Genomic DNA, 21,766 nt, shown 5'->3' on the forward strand with positions numbered 1-21,766 from the left:
AAAAGGTGTTTCTCCCGGAAGAGAAAGCCAGGGAGTTATCCGAGCTAGTCAGGAACCTCCTAAAAACAGTGCATCATTGCACAAGGGTCCTGGTAAAAATGGTGGCTTCCTACGAAGCAATTCCATTCGGCAGATTTCACGCAAGAACTTTTCAGTGGGATCTGCTGGACAAATGGTCCGGATCGCATCTTCAGATGCATCAGCGGATAACCCTATATCCAAGGACAAGGGTGTCTCTCCTGTGGTGGTTATAGAGTGCTCATCTTCTAGAGGGCCGCAGATTCGGCATTCAGGATTGGATGCTGGTGACCACGGAGCCCAGCCCGAGAGGCTGGGGAGCAGTCACACAAGGAAAAAATTTCCAGGGAGTGTGATCAAGTCTGGAGACTTTTCTCCACATAAATATACTGGAGCTAAGGGTAAATTTATAATGCTCTAAGCTTAGCAAGACCTCTGCTTCAAGGTCAGCCGGTATTGATCCAGTGGGAAAAACATCACGGCAGTCGCCCACGTAAACAGACAGGGCGACACAAGAAGCAGGAGGGCAATGGCAAAACCTGCAAGGACTTTTCGCTGGGCGGAAAATCATGTGATAGCACTGTCAGCAGTGTTTCATCCCGGGAATGGAAACTGGGAAGCACATGACCTCCACCCGGGAGAGTGGAAACTTCATCGGGAAGTTTTTTCCACATGATTGTAAACCGTTGGGAAATACCAAAGGTGGACATGATGGCGTCCCGTCTGAACAAAAAACGGGACAGGTATTGCGCCAGGTCAAGAGACCCTCAGGCAATAGCTGTGGACGTTCTGGTAACACCGTGGGTGTACCAGTCGGTGTATGTGTTCCCTCCTCTGCTTCTCATACCTAAGGTGCTGAGAATTATAAGACGTAGAGGAGTAAGAACTATACTCATGGCTCCGGATTGGCCAAGAAGGACTTGGTACCCGGAACTTCAAGAGATGCTTACAGAGGTCTTATGGCCTCTGCCGCTAAGAAGGGACTTGCTTCAGCAAGTACCATGTCTGTTCCAAGACTTACCGCAGCTGCGTTTGTCGGCATGGCGGTGGAACGCCGGATCCTAAGGGAAAAAGGCATTCCGGAAGAGGTCATTCCTACCCTGGTCAAAGCCAGAAAGGAGGTGACCGCACAACATTATCACCACATGTGGCGAATATATGTTGCGTGGTGTGAGGCCAGGAAGGCCCCACAAAGAAATTTCAACTCGGTCGTTTCCTGCATTTCCTGCAAACAGGAGTGTCTATGGGCCTCAAATTGGGGTCCATTAAGGTTCAAATTTCGGCCCTGTCGATTTTCTTCCAGAAAGAATTGGCTTCAGTTCCTGAAGTCCAGAAGTTTGTCAAGGGAGTATTGCATATACATCCCCCTTTTGTGCCTCCAGTGGCACTGTGGGATCTCAACGTAGTTCTGGGATTCCTCAAATCACATTGGTTTAAAACCAGTCAAATCTGTGGATTTGAAACATCTCACATGAAAAGTGACCATGCTCTTGGCCCTGGCCTGGACCAGGCGAGTGTCAAATTGGTGGTTTTTTTCTCAAAAAAGCCCATATCTGTTTGTCCATTCGGACAGGGCAGAGCTGCGGACTCGTCCCCAGTTCTCTCCCAAAGGTGGTGTCAGTGTTTCACCTGAACCAGCTTATTGTGGTGCCTTGCACCTACTAGAGACTTGGAGGACTCCAAGTTGCTAGATGTTGTCAGGGCCCTGAAAATATGTTCCAGGACGGCTGGAGTCAGGAAAACTGACTTGCTGTTATCCTGTATGCACCCAACAAACTGGGTGCTCTTGCTTCTAAGCAGACTATTGCTAGTTGGATGTGTAATACAATTCAGCTTGCACATTCTGTGGCAGGCCTGCCACAGCCAAAATATGTAAATGCTCATTCCACAAGGAAGGTGGGCTCATCTTGGGCGGCTGCCCGAGGGGTCTCGGCTTTACAACTTTGCCGAGCGGTTATTTAGTCAGGGGCAAACACGTTTGTAAAATCCTACAAATTTGATACCCTGGCTAAGGAGGACCTGGAGTTCTCTCATTCGGTGCTGCAGAGTCATCCGCACTCTCCCGCCCGTTTGGGAGCTTTGGTATTATCCCCATGGTCCTTTCAGGAACCCCAGCATCCACTAGGACGATAGAGAAAATAAGAATTTACTTACCGATAATTCTATTTCTCGGAGTCCGTAGTGGATGCTGGGCGCCCATCCCAAGTGCGGATTGTCTGCAATACTTGTACATAGTTACAAAAATCGGGTTATTATTGTTGTGAGCCATCTTTTCAGAGGCTCCGCTGTTATCATACTGTTAACTGGGTTCAGATCACAGGTTGTACAGTGTGATTGGTGTGGCTGGTATGAGTCTTACCCGGGATTCAAAATCCTTCCTTATTGTGTACGCTCGTCCGGGCACAGTACCTAACTGAGGCTTGGAGGAGGGTCATAGGGGGAGGAGCCAGTACACACCACCTGATCGTAAAGCTTTACTTTTTGTGCCCTGTCTCCTGCGGAGCCGCTATTCCCCATGGTCCTTTCAGGAACCCCAGCATCCACTACGGAGCCAGTGCACACCAGGTAGTCCTAAAGCTTTACTTTTGTGCCCCGACTCCTGCGGAGCCGCTATTCCCCATGGTCCTTACGGAGTACCCAGCATCCACTACGGACTACGAGAAATAGAATTATCGGTAAGTAAATTCTTATTATCCTGAAGCTAAGGGCCATTTACAATGCTCTAAGCTTAGCAAGACCTCTGCTTCAAGGTCAGCCGGTGTTGATCCAGTCGGACAACATCACGGCAGTCACCCACGTAAACAGACAGGGTGGCACAAGAAGCAGGAGGGCAATGGCAGAAGCTGCAAGGATTCTTCGCTGGGCGGAAAATCATGTGATAGCACTGTCAGCAGTGTTCATTCCGGGAATGGACAACTGGGAAGCAGACTTCCTCAGCAGACGCTCTGGTAACACCGTGGGTGTACCGGTCAGTGTATGTGTTCCATCCTCTGCCTCTCATACACAAGGTACTGAGAATTATAAGATGGAGAGGAGTAAGCACTATATTCGTGGCTCCGGATTGGCCAAGAAGGACTTGGTAACCGGAACTTCAAGAGATGCTCACGGAGGATCCGTGGCCTCTACCTCTAAGAAGGGACCTGCTCCAGCAAGGACCCTGTCTGTTCCAAGACTTACCGCGGCTGCGTTTGACGGCAGGGCGGTTGAACGCCGGATCCTGAAGGAAAAAGGCATTCCGGATGAAGTCATCCCTATCCTGATCAAAGCCAGGAAGGATGTAACCGCAAAACATTATCACCGCATTTGGCGAAAATATGTTGCGTGGTGCGAGGCCAATAAGGCCCGACGGAGGAATTTCAACTGGGTCGATTCCTACATTTCCTGCAAACAGGAGTGTCTATGGGCCTGAAATTGGGGTCCATTAATTTTCAAATTTCGGCCCTGTCAATTTTCTTCCAAAAAGAACTAGCTTCAGTCCCTGAAGTTCAGACGTTTGTAAAAGGGGTACTGTATATACAGCCTCCTTTTGTGCCTCCAGTGGCACCTTGGGATCTCAATGTAGTTTTTGGGTTCCAAAAGTCACATTGGGTTGAACCACTTAAATCTGTGGAGTTAAAATATCTCACATGGAAGGTGGTCATGCTGTTGGCCCTGGCCTGGGCCAGGCGCGGGTCAGAATTGGCGGCTTTATCCTGTAAAAGCCCTTATCTGATTTTCCATTCGGACAGGGCGGAATTGAGGACTCGTCCTCAGTTTCTCCCTAAGGTGGTTTCAGCGTTTCACCTGAACCAACCTATGGTGGTGCCTGCGGCTACTAGGGACTTGGAGGACTCCAAGTTGCTAGACGTTGTCAGGGCCCTGAAAATTTATGTTTCCAGGACGGCTGGAGTCAGAAAATCTGACTCGCTGTTTATCCTGTATGCACCCATCAAGCTGGGTGCTCCTGCTTCTAAGCAGACTATTGCTCGTTGGATTTGTAGTACAATTCAGCTTGCACATTCTGTGGCAGGCCTGCCACAGCCAAAAATCTGTAAATGCCCACTCCACAAGGGAGGTGGGCTCATCTTGGGCGGCTGCCCGAGGGGTCTCGGCTTTACAACTTTGCCGAGCAGCTACTTGGTCAGGAGCAAATACGTTTGTAAAATTCTACAAATTTGATACCCTGGCTGAGGAGGACCTGGAGTTCTCTCAATTGGTGCTGCAGAGTCATCCGCACTCTCCCGCCCGTTTGGGAGCTTTGGTATAATCCCCATGGTCCTTACGGAGTCCCCAGCATCCACTAGGACGTCAGAGAAAATAAGAATTTACTTACCGATAATTCTATTTCTCGTAGTCCGTAGTGGATGCTGGGCGCCCATCCCAAGTGCGGATTGTCTGCAATACTTGTACATAGTTATTGTTACCAGAAATCGGGTTATTGCTGTAGTGAGCCATCTTTTCTAGAGGCTCCTCTGTTATCATGCTGTTAACTGGGTTTAGATCACAAGTTATACGGTGTGATTGGTGTGGCTGGTATGAGTCTTACCCGGGATTCAAAATCCTTCCTTATTGTGTACGCTCGTCCGGGCACAGTATCCTAACTGAGGCTTGGAGGAGGGTCATAGGGGGAGGAGCCAGTGCACACCAGGTAGTCCTAAAGCTTTACTTTTGTGCCCCGACTCCTGCGGAGCCGCTATTCCCCATGGTCCTTACGGAGTACCCAGCATCCACTACGGACTACGAGAAATAGAATTATCGGTAAGTAAATTCTTATTTTCTCTGACGTCCTAGTGGATGCTGGGAACTCCGTAAGGACCATGGGGAATAGCGGCTCCGCAGGAGACTGGGCACAAAAGTAAAGCTTTAGGACTACCTGGTGTGCACTGGCTCCTCCCCCTATGACCCTCCTCCAAGCCCCAGTTAGATTTTTGTGCCCGGCCGAGAAGGGTGCACACTAGGGGCTCTCCTGAGCTTCTTAGTGAAAGTTTAGTTTTAGGTTTTTTATTTTCAGTGAGACCTGCTGGCAACAGGCTCACTGCATCGAGGGACTAAGGGGAGAAGAAGCGAACTCACCTGCGTGCAGAGTGGATTGGGCTTCTTAGGCTACTGGACACCATTAGCTCCAGAGGGACCGAACACAGGCCCAGCCTCGGAGCTCGGTCCCAGAGCCGCGCCGCCGGCCCCCTTACAGAGCCAGAAGCAAGAAGAGGTCCGGAAAAATCGGCGCAGAAGACATCCTGTCTTCACCAAGGTAGCGCACAGCACTGCAGCTGTGCGCCATTGCTCCTCAGCACACTTCACACTTCGGTCACTGAGGGTGCAGGGCGCTAGGGGGGGGGGCGCCCTGAGCAGCAATAAAAACACCTTGGCTGGCGAAAATACATCACATATAGCCCCCAGGGCTATATGGATGAATTTTAACCCCTGCCAGATTCCACAGAAAAACGGGAGGAGAAAAGGCAGCCGAGAAGGGGGCGGAGCCTATCTCCTCAGCACACTGGCGCCATTTTCTCTCACAGCTCCGTTGGAGGGAAGCTCCCTGGCTCTCCCCTGCAGTTACTACACTACAGAAAGGGGTTAAAAAAGAGGGGGGCACTAATTAGGTGCAGTATAACAATACAGCAGCTATAAGGGGAAAAACACTTCTATAAGGTTATCCCTGTGTATGTATATATATATATATATATATATATATATATATATATATAGCGCTCTGGTGTGTGCTGGCATACTCTCCCTCTGTCTCCCCAAAGGGCTAGTGGGGTCCTGTCCTCTATCAGAGCATTCCCTGTGTGTGTGCTGTGTGTCGGTACGTTGTGTCGACATGTATGAGGTGGAGGCGGAGCAATTGCCTGTAACAGAGATGTCACCCCCTAGGGAGTCGACACCTGAGTGGATGAGCTTATGGAAGGAATATGTGACAGTGTCAGCTCTTTACAAAAGATTGATGACATGAGACAGCCGGCGACTCAGCCTGTGCCTGTCCAGGTGTCTCAAAAGCCATCTGGGGCTCTAAAACGCCCGTTACCGCAGATGGCAGATACAGACGCCGACACGGATACTGACTCCAGTGTCGACGATTAAGAGACGAATGTGACTTCCAGTAGGGCCACACGTTACATGATTGAGGCTATGGAAAATGTTTTTACACATTTCTGATAATACCAGTACCACTAAAAAGGGTATTATGTTGGGTGAGAAAAAACTGCCTGTATTTTTTCCTGCATCTGAGGAATTAAATGAAGTGTGTGATGATGCGTGGGTTTCCCCCGATAAAAACTGTTAATTCCTAAAAAGTTATTAGCATCATACCCCTTCCCGCCAGAGGATAGGGCACGTTGGGAAACACCCCCTAGGGTGAATAAAGCGCTCACACGCTTGTCTAAACAGGTGGCACTACCGTCCCCGGATACGGCCGCCCTTAAGGAACCTGCTGACAGAAAGCAGTAAAATATCCTAAAATGTATATACACTCACACGGGTGTGATACTGCGACCAGCAATCGCCTCAGCCTGGATGTGCAGTGCTGGGGTGGCTTGGTCGGATTCCCTGACTGACAATATTGATACCCTAGATAGGGACAGTATATTACTAACTATAGAGCATTTAAAAGATGCATTTCTATATATGCGTGATGCACAGAGGGATATTTGCCGACTGGCATCAAGAGAAAGTGCGCTGTCCATTTCTGCCAGAAGAGGGTTATGGACAAGACAGTGGTCAGGTGATGCTGATTCCAAAAGGCATATGGAAGTATCGCCTTATAAAAGGGAGGAGTTATTTGGGGTAGGTCTAACAGACCTGGTGGCCACGGCAACGGCTGGAAAATCCACATTTTTACCCCAGGTAGCTTCTCAACCTAAGAAGACGCCGTATTATCAGGCGCAGTCCTTTCGGCCCCATAAGGGCAAGCGGGCAAAAGGCGCCTCATTTCTGCCCCGTGGCAGAGGGAGAGGAAAAAGGCTGCAGCAAACAGCCAATTCCCAGGAACAAAAGCCCTCTCCCGCCTCCGCAAAGTCCTCAGCATGACGCTGGGGCTTTACAAGCGGTCTCAGGCACGGTGGGGGCCCGTCTCAAGAAATTCGAGACGTCTCCCCCTCGCCGTTTCATAAAGTCTGCTTTACCGACGTCTCCCTCAGACAGGGAGACAGTATTGCAAGCCATTCACAGGCTGTATTCCCAGCAGGTGATAATCAAGGTACCCCTCCTGCAACAGGGAAAGGGGTACTATTCCACACTATTTGTGGTACCGAAGTCGGACGGCTCGGTGAGACCAATTTTAAATCTAAAATCCTTGAACACTTACATACAAAGGTTCAAATTCAAGATGGAGTCACTCAGAGCAGTGATTGCAAACCTGGAAGAAGGGGACTATATGGTCTCTCTGGACATCAAAGATGCTTACCTACATGTCCCAATTTACCCTTCTCCAAGGGTACCTCAGGTTTGTGGTACAGAACTGTCACTATCAGTTTCAGACGCTGCCGTTTGGATTGTCCACGGCACCCCGGGTCTTTACCAAGGTAATGGCCGAAATGATGATACTCCTTCGAAAGAAGGGAGTTTTAGTTATCCCTTACTTGGACGATCTCCTGATAAGGGCAAGATCCAGGGAACAGTTGGAAGTCGGGGTAGCACTATCTCAGATAGTGCTGCGGCAGCACGGTTGGATTCTCAATATTCCAAAATCGCAGCTGATCCTGACGACACGCCTTCTATTCCTAGGGATGATCCTGGACACAGTCCAGAAAAAGGTGTTTTCTCCCTGAGGAGAAAGCCAGGGAGTTATCCGAACTAGTCAGAAACCTCCTAAAACCAGGCCAAGTGTCAGTGCATCAGTGCACAAGGGTCCTGGGAAAAATGGTGGCTTCCTACGAAGCAATTCCATTCGGCAGATTCCACGCAAGAACTTTCCAGTGGGACCTGCTGGACAAATGGTCCGGATCGCATCTTCAGATGCATCAGCGGATAACCCTGTCACCAAAGACAAGGGTGTCTCTCCTGTGGTGGTTGCAGAGTGCTCATCTTCTAGAGGGCCGCAGATTCGGCATTCAGGACTGGGTCCTGGTGACCACGGATGCCAGCCTGCGAGGCTGGGGAGCAGTCACACAGGGAAGGAATTTCCAGGGCTTGTGGTCAAGCCTGGAGACATCACTTCACATAAATATTTTGGAGCTAAGGGCCATTTACAATGCCCTAAGCCAAGCAAGACCTCTGCTTCAAGGTCAGCCGGTGCTGATCCAGTCGGACAACATCACGGCAGTCGCCCACGTAAACAGACAGGGCGGCACAAGAAGCAGGAGGGCAATGGCAGAAGCTGCAAGGATTTTTCGCTGGGCGGAAAATCATGTGATAGCACGGTCAGCAGTGTTCATTCCGGGAGTGGACAACTGGGAAGCAGACTTCCTCAGCAGGCACGACCTCCACCCGGGAGAGTGGGGACTTCACCCAGAAGTCTTCCACATGATTGTAAACCATTGGGAAAAACCAAAGGTGGACATGATGGCGTCCCGCCTAAACAAAAAATTGGACAGGTATTGCGCCAGGTCAAGGGACCCTCAGGCAATAGCTGTGGACGCTCTGGTAACACCGTGGGTGTACCAGTCAGTGTATGTGTTCCCTCCTCTTCCTCTCATTCCAAAAGTACTGAGAATTATAAGACGGAGGGGAGCAAGAACTATACTCGTGGCTCCGGATTGGCCAAGAAGGACTTGGTACCCGGAACTTCAAGAGATGCTCACGGAGGACCCGTGGCCTCTACCTCTAAGAAGGGACCTGCTCCAGCTAGGACCCTGTCTATTCCAAGACTTACCGCGGCTGCGTTTGACGGCAGGGCGGTTGAACGCCGGATCCTGAAGGAAAAAGGCATTCCGGATGAAGGCATCCCTACCCTGGTCAAGCCAGGAAGGATGTAACCGCAAAGCATTATCACCGCATTTGGCGAAAATATGTTGCGTGGTGCGAGGCCAGTAAGGCCCGATGGAGGAATTTCAACTAGGTCGATTCCTGCATTTCCTGTAAACAGGAGTGTCTATGGGCCTAAAATTGGGGTCCATTAAGGTTCAAATTTCGGCCCTGTCAATTTTCTTCCAGAAAGAACTAGCTTCACTACCTGAAGTTCAGACGTCTGTAAAAGGGGTACTGCATATACAGCCTCCTTTTGTGCCTCCAGTGGCACCTTGGGATCTCAATGTAGTTTTGGGGTTCCTAAAGTCACATTGGTTTGAACCACTTGAATCTGTGGAGTTAAAATATCTCACATGGAAAGTGGTCATGTTGTTGGCCCTGGCCTCGGCCAGGCACGTGTCAGAATTGGCGGGCTTTATCCTGTAAAAGCCCTTATCTGATCTTCCATTCAGACAGGGCGGAATTGAGGACTCATCCTCATTTTCTCCCTAAGGTGGTTTCAGTGTTTCATCTGAACCAACCTATTGTGGTACCTGCGGCTACTAGTGACTTGGAGGACTCCAAGTTGTTGGACGTAGTCAGGGCCCTGAAAATATGTTTCCAGGACGGCTGGAGTCAGGAAATCTGACTCGCTGTTTATCCTGTATGCACCCAACAAGCTGGGTGCTCCTGCTTCTAAGCAGACTATTGCTCGTTGGATTTGTAGTGCAATTCAGCTTGCACATTCTGTGGCAGGCCTGCCACAGCCAAAATCTGTAAAAGCCCATTCCACAAGGAAGGTGGGCTCATCTTGGGCGGCTGCCCGAGGGGTCTCGGCTTTACAACTTTGCCGAGCAGCTACTTGGTCAGGGGCAAACACGTTTGCTAAATTCTACAAATTTGATACCCTGGCTGAGGAGGACCTGGAGTTCTCTCATTCGGTGCTGCAGAGTCATCCGCACTCTCCCGCCCGTTTGGGAGCTTTGGTATAATCCCCATGGTCCTTACGGAGTTCCCAGCATCCACTAGGACGTCAGAGAAAATAAGAATTTACTTACCGATAATTCTATTTCTCATAGTCCGTAGTGGATGCTGGGCGCCCATCCCAAGTGCGGATTGTCTGCAATACCTGTACATAGTTATTGTTACAAAAATCGGGTTATTATTGTTGTGAGCCATCTTTTCAGAGGCTCCTCTGTTATCATGCTGTTAACTGGGTTCAGATCACAGGTTGTACGGTGTGATTGGTGTGGCTGGTATGAGTCTTACCCGGGATTCAAAATCCTTCCTTATTGTGTACGCTCGTCCGGGCACAGTATCCTAACTGAGGCTTGGAGGAGGGTCATAGGGGGAGGAGCCAGTGCACACCAGGTAGTCCTAAAGCTTTACTTTTGTGCCCAGTCTCCTGCGGAGCCGCTATTCCCCATGGTCCTTACGGAGTTCCCAGCATCCACTACGGACTACGAGAAATAGAATTATCGGTAAGTAAATTCTTATTTTTTTTTTATTTTTTTTTTTGTGTTTTGTATGTACTGGTTAGTAAGATCCAGCTAGATGAATCCAGTATACCTTTACTCCCACCACCTGTTCCCGTCTTTCTGTCCCTAATAAAAGGGGGCGAAAGCACTGAGGAGCGCTCTATGGGGTACGGTCTTAAAAAGAATCACTTACCACCAACACGAACACTGATTATGTTTGCACAAAATTTAGTAAGAGGGTGAGCGGCTCCCGGCTATGCGTGGCCTGTCGGGAGGAAGGCTCCGCCAAGGTCATGGGAGCAAGCCCTCACAGGCATCTCAAAATACCTGTCAGAAAAAGGAAAGAAAAAAAACACCCGTTACGGTCTTTCTGTTCCTATTATAAAGGTGGAAAGCACTGAGGAGCGCTCTCTGGGGTACAGCTTCAAATGTTAAAAGCACTTACCAAGAGCTTAGTATGTGTGCACAAACTGTAATAAGATCAGCGCTAGTTTGGGTGACTCCCGGGTATGCGTTTCCTGTTTATTTAAAGGCGCTCAACATGGGAGCAAGGTTCCGCCACGGTCAAGCTCTGACAAAGCTTTCAAAAGCAATGTCAAAATTCCGCAAACAGCAGTCAAAGGGGCTGAGGGATTATCAAAGACCATGGAGGTATTCTGATTTAACTTAATCCCTCCTGCACAGGCATTATGCAATGTGAGCAGGGCGTTTCGGAGAACCCTCCCCATCTTACACGAAGGAGGATGAGGGTCTTAATGTAGATGAAAGGGCGAGATAATTGAGTCTGCCTTAGATCAGGAACTTAGATTCCCTTATAAAAGCGGTTATGTAGATCCTACGCTTCCTGACGTAAGGAGTTCAGGAACCAGAGAGTTTTCAATTTATTCGTATCCCTCTCCTCGTTGACAAATGTCACCTATACCTAAAGTGACCGCCTTAAAGGATACGTCATGTCGGAGGGTGCACACTGCATTAAAATCATTTTATAACAGCACATTTGTCGCATGGGCTGGGCGTAAGACAGTAGCCTAGAGGAAATTTCTCAGCGGAGCATATTCGAAAATCAGCGACTTATATGTGTCAGACTTCAAGGGTCGCTAGTAGAATAGCGTCCCGCATCTCGATTTCGGCCATTTCCACTAGAAGAATTTTATGGCTCAGAAGAATGGCTAGTGGTCTCCGATTCCCGGAGTAGAGGCTATTCCATTTTGGGGTTTAGATGTTATATGATGAGTTCGACAAGTAGATTTTACAGGCAACTGCAGTGAAATCTACCGTTCTACCTATTTCTTACTCAAGCACCACTTCACACGTTAGAGGAGGTTGCTCGGGACCAGTGTTTAAGTTCATTCGATCGCTGTCGTACCTAGCCAGAAGACAGTCGACACCAGAAAAGCATGACGGTCTTCCTGCTCACCTAGGGTCCACCTTGGGGACGTCTGGGCCAAAACATCACCAGACGTCTGGGTCAGCAGATATTTCCCAGGGTTACAGGAGTGTACACTCAGGCTGTTTATTAGCAGTGCGAGGGCCTAAGGTGCCCATTGCGAGCACGAGCGTTACAGAAGGCAAATTCAAAGACTCCTTCATACAAAGGCTTAAGTCGCCAGTCCCTGACCCTCAATGAGGAATGGGATTTTATTCAAAACTTTTGGTAATGCAAAATACCTTCATATTCCGATTTGGACCCCTCACCAAGCTTACTTAAGATTTGTGCCAATGTGGAATTACTTCCGAATCAGGGCCCCGCCATTCGGTCTATCATCAGCCCCAAGAATCTTTATAAAGATCATAACAATAGTGGTGACAGGATTGAGACAGTTGAGGGTCACGATCATACCTTCTGAAGACGATCTACTGATATAGACCTCATCTCAGAAACAGCTGATAAAGGATGCTCAGCATCATCAAAGTAATCAAATCAACGGACTCAATTCCTCTGTCTCATCTTGGACACTATACAATTGAGAGTATTCCTACCAGAGCACTAGATCCAGGACCCACAAAGGTTACTGGCTCAGGTACTAAGTACACAGACGGTTTCTCTACACCTCTGTGTGCTACTTCTCGAGAAGAGGGTGGCGTCATTCACAGCTCTCCGGTACGGCAGACTTCATTCCCGACCATTCCAGATGAAACTCATTGCTCAGGGAGCAGATTCGCACTGGCTTCTACATCGAAGAATCCAACTTCCACCACACATACGAACCTACTGATTTGGTGGTCGTTGCACAAAAATCTCGCAGCATGCAAGAGATTCGGGATTGGAGGATCCTGACAACGAACGCCAATCTCAGAGGTTGGGATGCCGTCCTAGTGGTACAAAGTCCTAACAGTTTGCAGATTCAAGATAGAATAAATCCAGTCAGTTATTGCGGGCTTAGAACATGAAGGGCAGCCTGCCCAAATACATTCTCGAACTGAGAGCAGTTGGCGGTGCGCTTCTCTTAGCCGCAGACCTAGTCATGGGTCAACACTTAAAGATACAGTCTGACAATGTCACGACGACTGCTTGCATAAACCATCAAGGGGGAACAAAGAGCAGGATGGCGTTAATGAAAGCCACAAAGATCTTGTTGTGGGCAGAAAGGCGAAACATCATCCTCTCAGCAGTGTTCATTCCAGGTGTGGAAAACTGGGAAGCAGATGATCTCAACTGCCAGGACATGCATCCGGGAAAGTGGTGCCTACATCCACAGATTTTCGACAGGGTGGTGAGGAGATGGGGTCTACCACTTGTCGATCTGATGGCGTCTCGGCGAGACCATCAGCTGCCCAGATCTGTGTCCAGGACAAGATATCCAGCAGCAGAAGGAGTGACCGCAGTAACACTTCCTTGGTGTTACAAGAGGGGTTTTATTTCTCCACCTTTCCCACTCATACCCAGGGTTCTGTAACGGTTGAACCGAGAATTAGTACGGGCAATTCTAATGGCACCAGATTGGCCCCACAGGAGTTGGTACTCAATCCTGCGAGGGTTACTGGTGGAAGATTGTTGGCGATTACCTCAAAGGGAGGACCTGCTATCTCAGGGACTGTTCCAACATTTAACGGCAGGGTTATTGTAACCCGGATCTTAACACACAGAGGGATACCAAGAACGACCGTTCCTACGATAATTACCGCTAGGAAGCCGGTCACAGCCATGCACTACTACAGGATTTGGAAGATGTACATGGACTGGTGTCAAGAACGTGGGTGGAATTCGACGAACTTCCACTTATCCAGACTTCTGCTGTTCCTTCAGACGGTCTAGATATAGGACTAAGGCTGGGCTCTCTGAACGTTCAAATTTCGGCTCTCTCCATCCTATGTCAACAAGCGTTTAGCATTCTTGCCAGAGGTTCAAGTTTTTTTACAGGGGGTTCTGAGGATACAACCCCCTTTTTCGCCCTACAAATGCGCCATGGGACTTTAATTTGGGTTGGAATTTTTCAGATCGTTAGCAAAAACAGAGATGAACTATATCTTTGACAAGGTCACGTTATTGCTTGCCTTGGTTTCGGCCAGGCGGGTTTCTATGTTGGGAGCCCTATCGTGTAAGAGTCCTTTGAATGTCGCATGGGGTTAGAGCAGAACTCCGTACAAGAACAGGTTTCCTTCCTAAGGTGGTTTCGGGGTTTCACGTAAACCAGCCAATTGTGGTCCCATCTTTTCAGAGTCTCACAGATGGGGATGTGTCTGGCTGTTGTCCAAGCTTTACGGGTATACGTACAAGTTATGTCGGCCTTCAAACTGTCGGACCATTGTTTGTTCTTTATGAGGGTTGGCCAGCATCTAAGATGCTTTTGTCTCGATGGATTCGACTTGCCATTTGGCAAGCTTATGGTTCCTGTGGCAAACAGGTTCCGGCTCATACGGGTGCTCCTACCAGATCAATGGGTGCCTCGTGGAGGGCCGTCAGAGGTGTTTTCACTACTCAACTTTGCAGAGCGGCGACGTGGTCCTCAACCCACACGTTCGCGAAATTTTACAAGTTTGATGCCTTTGCGTCCGGACACTCTAAGATCGGACGTTTAGTTTTGCCGACCACTGACAGCACGCCCTCCCTGGGGGATAACTTTGGGACGTCCCCTATTGTATATGACTCCAGTGTCCCCTAGTGGATGAAAGAGAAAAGAAGATTTTGGTACTTACCGATAAATCCATTTCTCTGAATGCTCTAGGGGACACTGGACGCCCGCCTCGGTGCTGTCAACCTGCTGTGTTCAAGGTTCTTGTTCAAACAGTTCATGCAAACAGCGTTGGTTTTTCTGTTAAGAATTACTCGGAAGCTGTTTGATATGTGGTACGGTTCGGTTCCTCGCCATGTGCTCTAGTTTCATGTCCTCCTCTCTCGGTCAAATTATCCAAACTGAGGGATGTGAAGGGGGAGGAGCCGGCTGTGCAGACAATGGTAATTTTTAGATTGTGCCACACCTCCGGTTGCAAGCTTCACACCCCTATTGTATATGACTCCAGTGTCCCCTAGAGGATTCAGAGAAATGGATTTATCGGTAAGTACCAAAATCCTCTTTTTTGCGGAGCGTAAGGTCTTTAAGACCTATGATTACTACGTATGGTGTGATTAGTGTCCGCTGTTATGCAGCTGCAGAGAGAGATGAAAGGGTCATGATGTATCCTGGGACAGGTAGCCTCATGCTGGATATTGATTCCCCCTCGTCTTCCTGCTGCTGCCACTGATCATTTGAAGGGTCTGGTTGCATTTGCGGTCCACTGGGACTCCGTCACGTGATCAGTACTCTCTTGTTGTGGCTGCAGATTATAAGCAGGAGGGGAGGGGGTTGCATTGTGGCTTGTGGGGGGGGTGGGGGGGGGCACTGCTATGATGTAGACAGTATAGCCCACGAAGGCCTGTGTTTAGGTCTTCATCCTGCTCTCTGCTGTATGGAGGGACAGTGTAGCGTTAGGTGCTCTTTCCTCTCACTTTGTAGCTGTTTGGCCGATAATGGTACAGTATATAGTGTACTTGTTACTGTCCAGGTTTTACGTATATCCATGCTTACGCACAGGTGACCTAATTAGTACCTCAATCAATTTAATTTAACCATTTGTGCTCAAGCATGGTTGTTCGGAAAACCTGGACTGTAAAGGTGGAGTTTGGGAAACGGATTTAAGTGATAAGTTGACATAAAATAACTTAAAGAAGGAAATTGTCATCTCTCCTGCAGTAACGCCCCCCCCCCCCCCCCCCCCCCCCAAAAAAAAAAACCGCGTCTCGCCACCACCCTACCTGCAGGAAAGATGGCTGGAGTTATAAGTTTAAGCTCATCGCTCCAGTTTTGGGGGGCACTGCTAACTTTGGGGTGCAGAGGGCCCTGTTGCGGAGTGGGCATTACATGATAAACGTGTTTGAGAGTTGTTAAATTAGATGAGGGACCTGCAAGGTGTGGGGACATAAGCGCAGCGGTTCAATAAGTAGGAGGTGAACCATGAGGTTAACATATAGGCCCAGATTTATCAAGCCTTTGGAGGGAGATAAAGCACCAACCAACCAGCTCCTAACTGTCATTTTTCAAACCCAGTCTGTAACATGGCAGTTAGGAGCTGATTGGTTGGTATTTTATCACCGTGCAATTTATCACTCTCCAAGACTTGATACATCTGGGCCTAAATATTTTAGTGTCTGTAACTCGTTTATTTCTGAGACTTTTTGCCGTGAAGTTATCACCTTTTGTCAGTAGAATCCTGAGGGGGTGTATTCAGTAGCTGTTGGAAAGACGGCAGCTTCCGGCAGATTTCGGTTGGAAGGGGTTTCGACCTATTCAATATTTTATTTTATTTTTTCCGACAAGCCGGGAATTCCCGACCTGTCTGAAAACACGTGGATTGGTGGAATAGCCGAAGATCCGCGTGCTTCTGTCGGAAACGGGGCCAAATCCAACAGATTTTGGCCCCGTTTCCGACCATCTCAATCTGACTTTAAAAAAAAAAAAAAGTCTGATTGAGGAGACTGGGGAGCGGTGTGGCGGGCTAGGAGCAGCAGGGCATGAAGGTACCTCACGGTCGTCCCCCCTGCAGCTCTCCCCGGCCGGCCGGCACAGGGATGCACGGCTGAGTGCCGTGATGTGCGGCTCCCTGTGATCTCACACACGCGGGGAGCTTCTGACAGCAGCAGCACGGACGCCGGCCAAATCAGACAGTCTGATTTGGCCACTCTATTGAATAGGGCTTGTCGGATCCATTACTACAAATGCATGTCGGAGTGGATCCGACTCTTACTGAATATACCCCTAAATCTTTATTAATTAATAAAGTAATTGAGCCTTTTTATTGATGGTGACAGTGACGGTTTGCATATAGAAAGGATACTTTTTTTTTTCTCCTTCCTGCTGCTTTGTGTCTTCTGCTTCATCGTCCTTGTTTGTTGCAGACCAAAGCGGGCCAGAATCAAAACACCAATGATCAAAGAGATCCTGGACCTGGACTGCATGGATGAAGATGAGCAGAGTATGGATAATGGGTGAGTTTGGGCCTCCTGCCTCGCCGTCTGTGTGCATTTCAGCAGATACGTTGCGCACATTTTGTAAGAACTGGTGTTGATATGGACACGGGCCGTCTCCCTGTGGGGGGGGGGGGACGCTTACTTCTGGCTTTAGTTTTTATTTTATATTTCCCCTTCTGTTTTTAAGGCTGCATTTAGATCTTACGGTAGATGTGAAAACTGAGGATCCACCTCTAGACCTAGCCAAAGAATCCCCCTGCTCTGAGACCCCTCCAGGTACTGTGCAGGTTATGGTAAGAGTTGTTATGGATACTGAGAGTGCGTAATGACTGACTTCTTTAAATCTACGTGTTTTGCAGATTTATCTCCCAACTCCGAAGACTCCATCGACTACTTCCGGGAAGAGAAGAAAAATCTGTTGCCCAGGAGAGGCAGCCCCTACCTGTGCTTCGAGATTAGCAGTGAGGATGGGTTCTACACTCTGTCTGACAGTGCTGAAGGTTAGAGCACCCCCTGCTGTACAGTGTACAACTGTACTGGCTCTGCTCATTTCCCTTCCATTTCTGAAAGAGACATTTACAGGAGGGTGGGGCCTCTTGATCTTGCATCAAATAGAGGGAACCGTCTTTCAGAGGTTGCACTGCCCTCTGATTATATTCCTGCTTGATGGCAGGTGCTTTTGCTTATGGTCCCCCTTCTATACATCTATAGTGTTCATTCTAGCACCCTGCACCTTTCAAATCCTGTGCAGTTCCTCTTTCCTGCCTGGGGTGTTGCTCTCTGCTCTGGTGCTTCTAGCACACACAGGTCTGTATCACAGCAGTGAGTAACAGATCAGAGTGTGCTGAGAAGCATCACACCAGAGAGTGACACCTAGGCAGGAAAGAGGAACTGCACGGATTTTGAAAGGTGCAGGGTGCTAGAATGAACACTACATCTAAAGGGGGCTATTTTGGACGCGCATACCATGCAGATGGTCAGTCCCTTCCCGCAATAGGCTGGAAGAAGGCCTGAAGGTAGAAGGGGAGTCTTTTCATGTCCTTTGCATGGTACAGGGCTGACCCATGTGTGGGGAACAGGAACTTTTTTATCTTCACCCTGGGGCTGTAACTTAACCGCTCCTCTTGTTGTGCAGGTGCATGGAAGACGGTGGTTGAGAAGGTGCAGGAGGCTCGAGGCGTTGGGAGGCTGCGACACCTGTCCTTCTCTGGTAAGCTCCTAGCCTCTGGCTTTTTCCGAGCTGCCTGTATTGTACGGACAGTTCTCGTATACCCTAAGTCGTCTTGTCCACAGCAGGTTTGAACGGAGCACGGATGTTGGGAGTCCAGCACGACGCGGTCCTCTTTCTCCTGGAGCAGCTCATAGGCGCCGAGCGCTGTCGTGGGTACAAGTTTCTCTTCCACCCGCAGGAAGTAGATGAGGAGGAGCTTGTGGTTAACCCATCAGGCTGCGCACGAAGCCAGTGTTATGCAAGGTACGCACCAGTCTGATCCTGGCTCCACCTAGTGGCTGCATTGCGCATAGCTACTCAGATGCCGCTCTGCAAAGATGCGATCCATGACTCAAACCACAATTTTATTTAGTTTGTATGTTATTGTTTTATAGGAAATGCACCTTTGACATGTTCAATTTCCTGGCCTCTCAGCACCGCACTCTGCCAGAAATCTGCATGTATGAGGAAGAGGAGGAGGAAGTACAACTGAAATCCACACGGTAACTTTCACGCAAGGTGCAAACGTTGCCCCAGGCAATAATCTTACTCATTCCCAGATTAAGATAGGCAACCTGGTTAGGACGGGGTTCTCCCAAATGGCTGTGTTGCCAGGTACCATACATAACGACGGTACCTTGCTTGTACAAATTCCTGAAAATGCTGGTCAGTAACTTTCATTAAAACTTCTCTTTCCCAGCTTGAACATTCAGATCCCCCTCCACTATACTGCCCCCCAGTTACTGAGGTCCTCCCCTCCGCGCGCGCACACTTTGGTGCCATTATGTGACGGTATGCTAGCATTAATGGGGTTATATGTATGTGTCGTGGGTCTACATGGAGGAGCAGTATAGCTTCTTGGTACCCTGTTGGGCAGCCTATATGGTGTAGGCTATTGCTTTCTTTTATACCGTTATACCCTCACGATGGCCGCCTCACTTATTTCAGTAGTTTTTAATTATGTTACACAGACTAGGGGGTCAGCTCAATTAGGAACGATGCCCGTAATTTAGTGCGCTCCTATGCCCCACTTATGCTAGCCCTTAAATTGCGTGTTTTAATATGCACCCTTATTGCCCCTATATGCATTTTAGGAGCAAAGGGGCAAATTTTAGGGATGCCCCTGCCAGTGTTACCACGCCGTCTCAAGCACAACCCGTGATTCACAGATATTTGAATTGACCCCCCTGCAAAGGGCATTTAGTGACCTCCACCATCTCTGTACTTTCAGGCGAGCAACCAGTCTGGATCTACCCATGGCGATGAGGTACCGTCACTTGAAGAGGACGTCCAAAGAAGCCGTTGGAGTGTACAGGTAAGTGACGGGGCTGCCGATTGGCCGATAGACATTGCTACTTATTATCAGCACTCTGTCTCACGCACGTTTCGCTTTCTGTTAGGTCGGCGATACACGGCAGGGGTCTGTTCTGCAAAAGGAACATTGACGCTGGGGAGATGGTCATAGAGTACTCCGGTATTGTGATACGTTCTGTGCTGACCGATAAGAGGGAGAAGTACTACGACAGCAAGGTAACCATGTACTTTTATTATGGAAGATACAGAAACCTAGAACCGGTGCTTTCTGCTTTATAGAACCAGGTTCATGTCCGGAATATCCCAGACTCCCCCCCCCCATTGTGAAATGTTTGTACACTGTAGGCTGCAGAATGAGCAGTCCGTATGTCCTAGCAGGGATCAAGGTTCTAGGTGTTTAAGGTCATATTGTTACAATGTGTCGTCAAGACGTCAATGTCCGTATCAGCGGGCGACGTTCAGAATTCGGGGTGTGATGCTACACGGTAGCACGTGGGCAGACTGCGGATTGAATACGTTTATTACATTGTTGCAGCACTTTAATTTTGCTCCACAACCTGCGTGTGCACTGACACATCTCGGAAAGACCGCACATGTGGAAAGTGACAGTGTGTTACAACTGTAGCTTGTGGGTAGACTGCTTATAGACCGTCACAAGGTATTATCATAGACCACGGAGGAAGTCTGAGAGCCGCCTTACTGGTGATTGTGCTGATAAGTATCATCCAGGGATCGTGTTTTGCCTGACTGAAGATGCATCCACTGATCTAGTAGGGTACTTGTGAGTGGGGGCGTTCACTGGCCCAGGTGTGAAGAGCTATCAGTGGCTTAAATAAAAGGGTACTGCCACTGTGTGTCAACTAGAGGCTACGATGCCCAATGAAATTGTACCACAATGTCGTCCATCTGGTGGCAGTCTATTTAGACACTGGCAAACTTTCATGTTTTTCCTGGAAGCATCATAAGGCGCCAGAATACCATCAGTCATCCTACATTCTTGCTCTTTTTTTACCTGTATTTCTTTTTCATCCACTAGGGGTCACTGGAGTACTCTTGGGATATGGACGGCTTTAGCAGAACCAGGGCACTGAATATTTAAATTTAGTAACTCTCCTCCCGTCCATATTCCCAGCGTACCTCAGTGTTTTTTCTGTGCTCGAAGTAGCAACAAGGCTGGTGTGGAGCTCCCACACTTATTTTGAATATTTTATTTTTTATTTTGATTTTTACTAAACTTTACACACATCCCTTCCCCCCTTCCAAAAGGCGAGGGTCCGGGATAGTGAAAGCTGCTGCATGCAGCTCTTGGCATGTCGGTCCTCACTACAGAGCACCCTCATAGCCTACAGGCAGCTCAGTCACTGAGACTGCAGGAGGGAGACCGAGCTTACCAAGAAGCCCTGTCACAGCCTCCACCATCAGCATAAGGTAAGGGGCACTGCTGCTTTTATTTATATTGCTGGGGGTAGGGGCGGTCAGCTCACGCAGCCGCCCGTCATGTGGGGTCTGAAAAGTTTTCTATTTTATTCTTAGCCCTGCGCCGCTGATACCACGGTCACTCCCAGCCGCCCGCCAGCGCCGGCCACTACCCAGCCCGGACTGCTAGTACTAGCAGCCGCCGCTGGGCGCTCTCCACCGCTCGGCTCCCTGCGCCGCTGCTCTCCCCCTCCCTTCCTCTTCAGAGCTCCGGGCGGCTGGCGCGGCTCTGTCTGCCGGGGGAGGAGAGAGGGGAGACTGACCCGGACAGTGCTTGCTGCCGCGGTCCGTCTGTGAGGGGGAGGTCACGCGGGAGAGGAGAGGATTGTGCCCGCATTGAAGCGAGAGGCCTCATAAACTAAGCTGCATTTTAGTGCAGCAGCACATTATATGCACAGCACACGTTCAGGCTTTTAAGCCTATATTGCATATAGCTTTAAATAGATGGGTATATATGCTTGTGTATTTGGATATATATATATATATATGTATATGTGTTGGTCGGTGTGCGTGTATGTGTATGTATGTATGTGTATATATATATATATATATATATATATATATATATATATTGGATGTAGGTATATTTCTCTGACGTCCTAGTGGATGCTGGGAACTCTGTAAGGACCATGGGGAATAGACGGGCTCCGCAGGAGACTGGGCACTCTAAAAGAAAGATTAGGTACTATCTGGTGTGCACTGGCTCCTCCCTCTATGCCCCTCCTCCAGACCTCAGTAAGAATCTGTGCCCGGCTCGAGCTGGTTGCACACTAGGGGCTCTCCTGAGCTCCTAGTAAAGAAAGTATTTATTAGGTTTTTTATTTTCAGTGAGATCTGCTGGCAACAGACTCACTGCTACGAAGGACTTAGGGGAGAGAAGCGAACCTACCTGCTTGCAGCTAGCTTGGGCTTCTAGGCTACTGGACACCATTAGCTCCAGAGGGATCGAACACAGGCCCT

At 49.0% G+C, this 21,766-nt stretch overlaps 1 protein-coding gene across 2 annotated transcripts in view; it reads left to right on the forward strand.

Moving 5' to 3' along the window:
• The window catches only part of KMT2B (lysine methyltransferase 2B), a 175,439-nt gene that overhangs the window by 137,596 nt on the left and 16,077 nt on the right, over positions 1–21,766 (forward strand). Inside the window, exons 29-36 of one of the 2 annotated variants that reach the window (XM_063942182.1) lie at positions 16,735–16,824; positions 16,994–17,082; positions 17,166–17,306; positions 17,942–18,016; positions 18,103–18,280; positions 18,412–18,519; positions 19,248–19,331; positions 19,417–19,546. In XM_063942182.1, the coding sequence (XP_063798252.1) occupies positions 16,735–16,824; positions 16,994–17,082; positions 17,166–17,306; positions 17,942–18,016; positions 18,103–18,280; positions 18,412–18,519; positions 19,248–19,331; positions 19,417–19,546 (895 nt within the window). Of the gene's footprint in view, positions 1–16,734; positions 16,825–16,993; positions 17,083–17,165; positions 17,307–17,941; positions 18,017–18,099; positions 18,281–18,411; positions 18,520–19,247; positions 19,332–19,416; positions 19,547–21,766 lie in introns of both variants that reach the window. The other variant, XM_063942181.1, reaches the window with a different exon arrangement.

This window comes from Pseudophryne corroboree, chromosome 10 (genome assembly GCF_028390025.1).
Source record: "Pseudophryne corroboree isolate aPseCor3 chromosome 10, aPseCor3.hap2, whole genome shotgun sequence".
NCBI lineage: Eukaryota > Metazoa > Chordata > Amphibia > Anura > Myobatrachidae > Pseudophryne > Pseudophryne corroboree.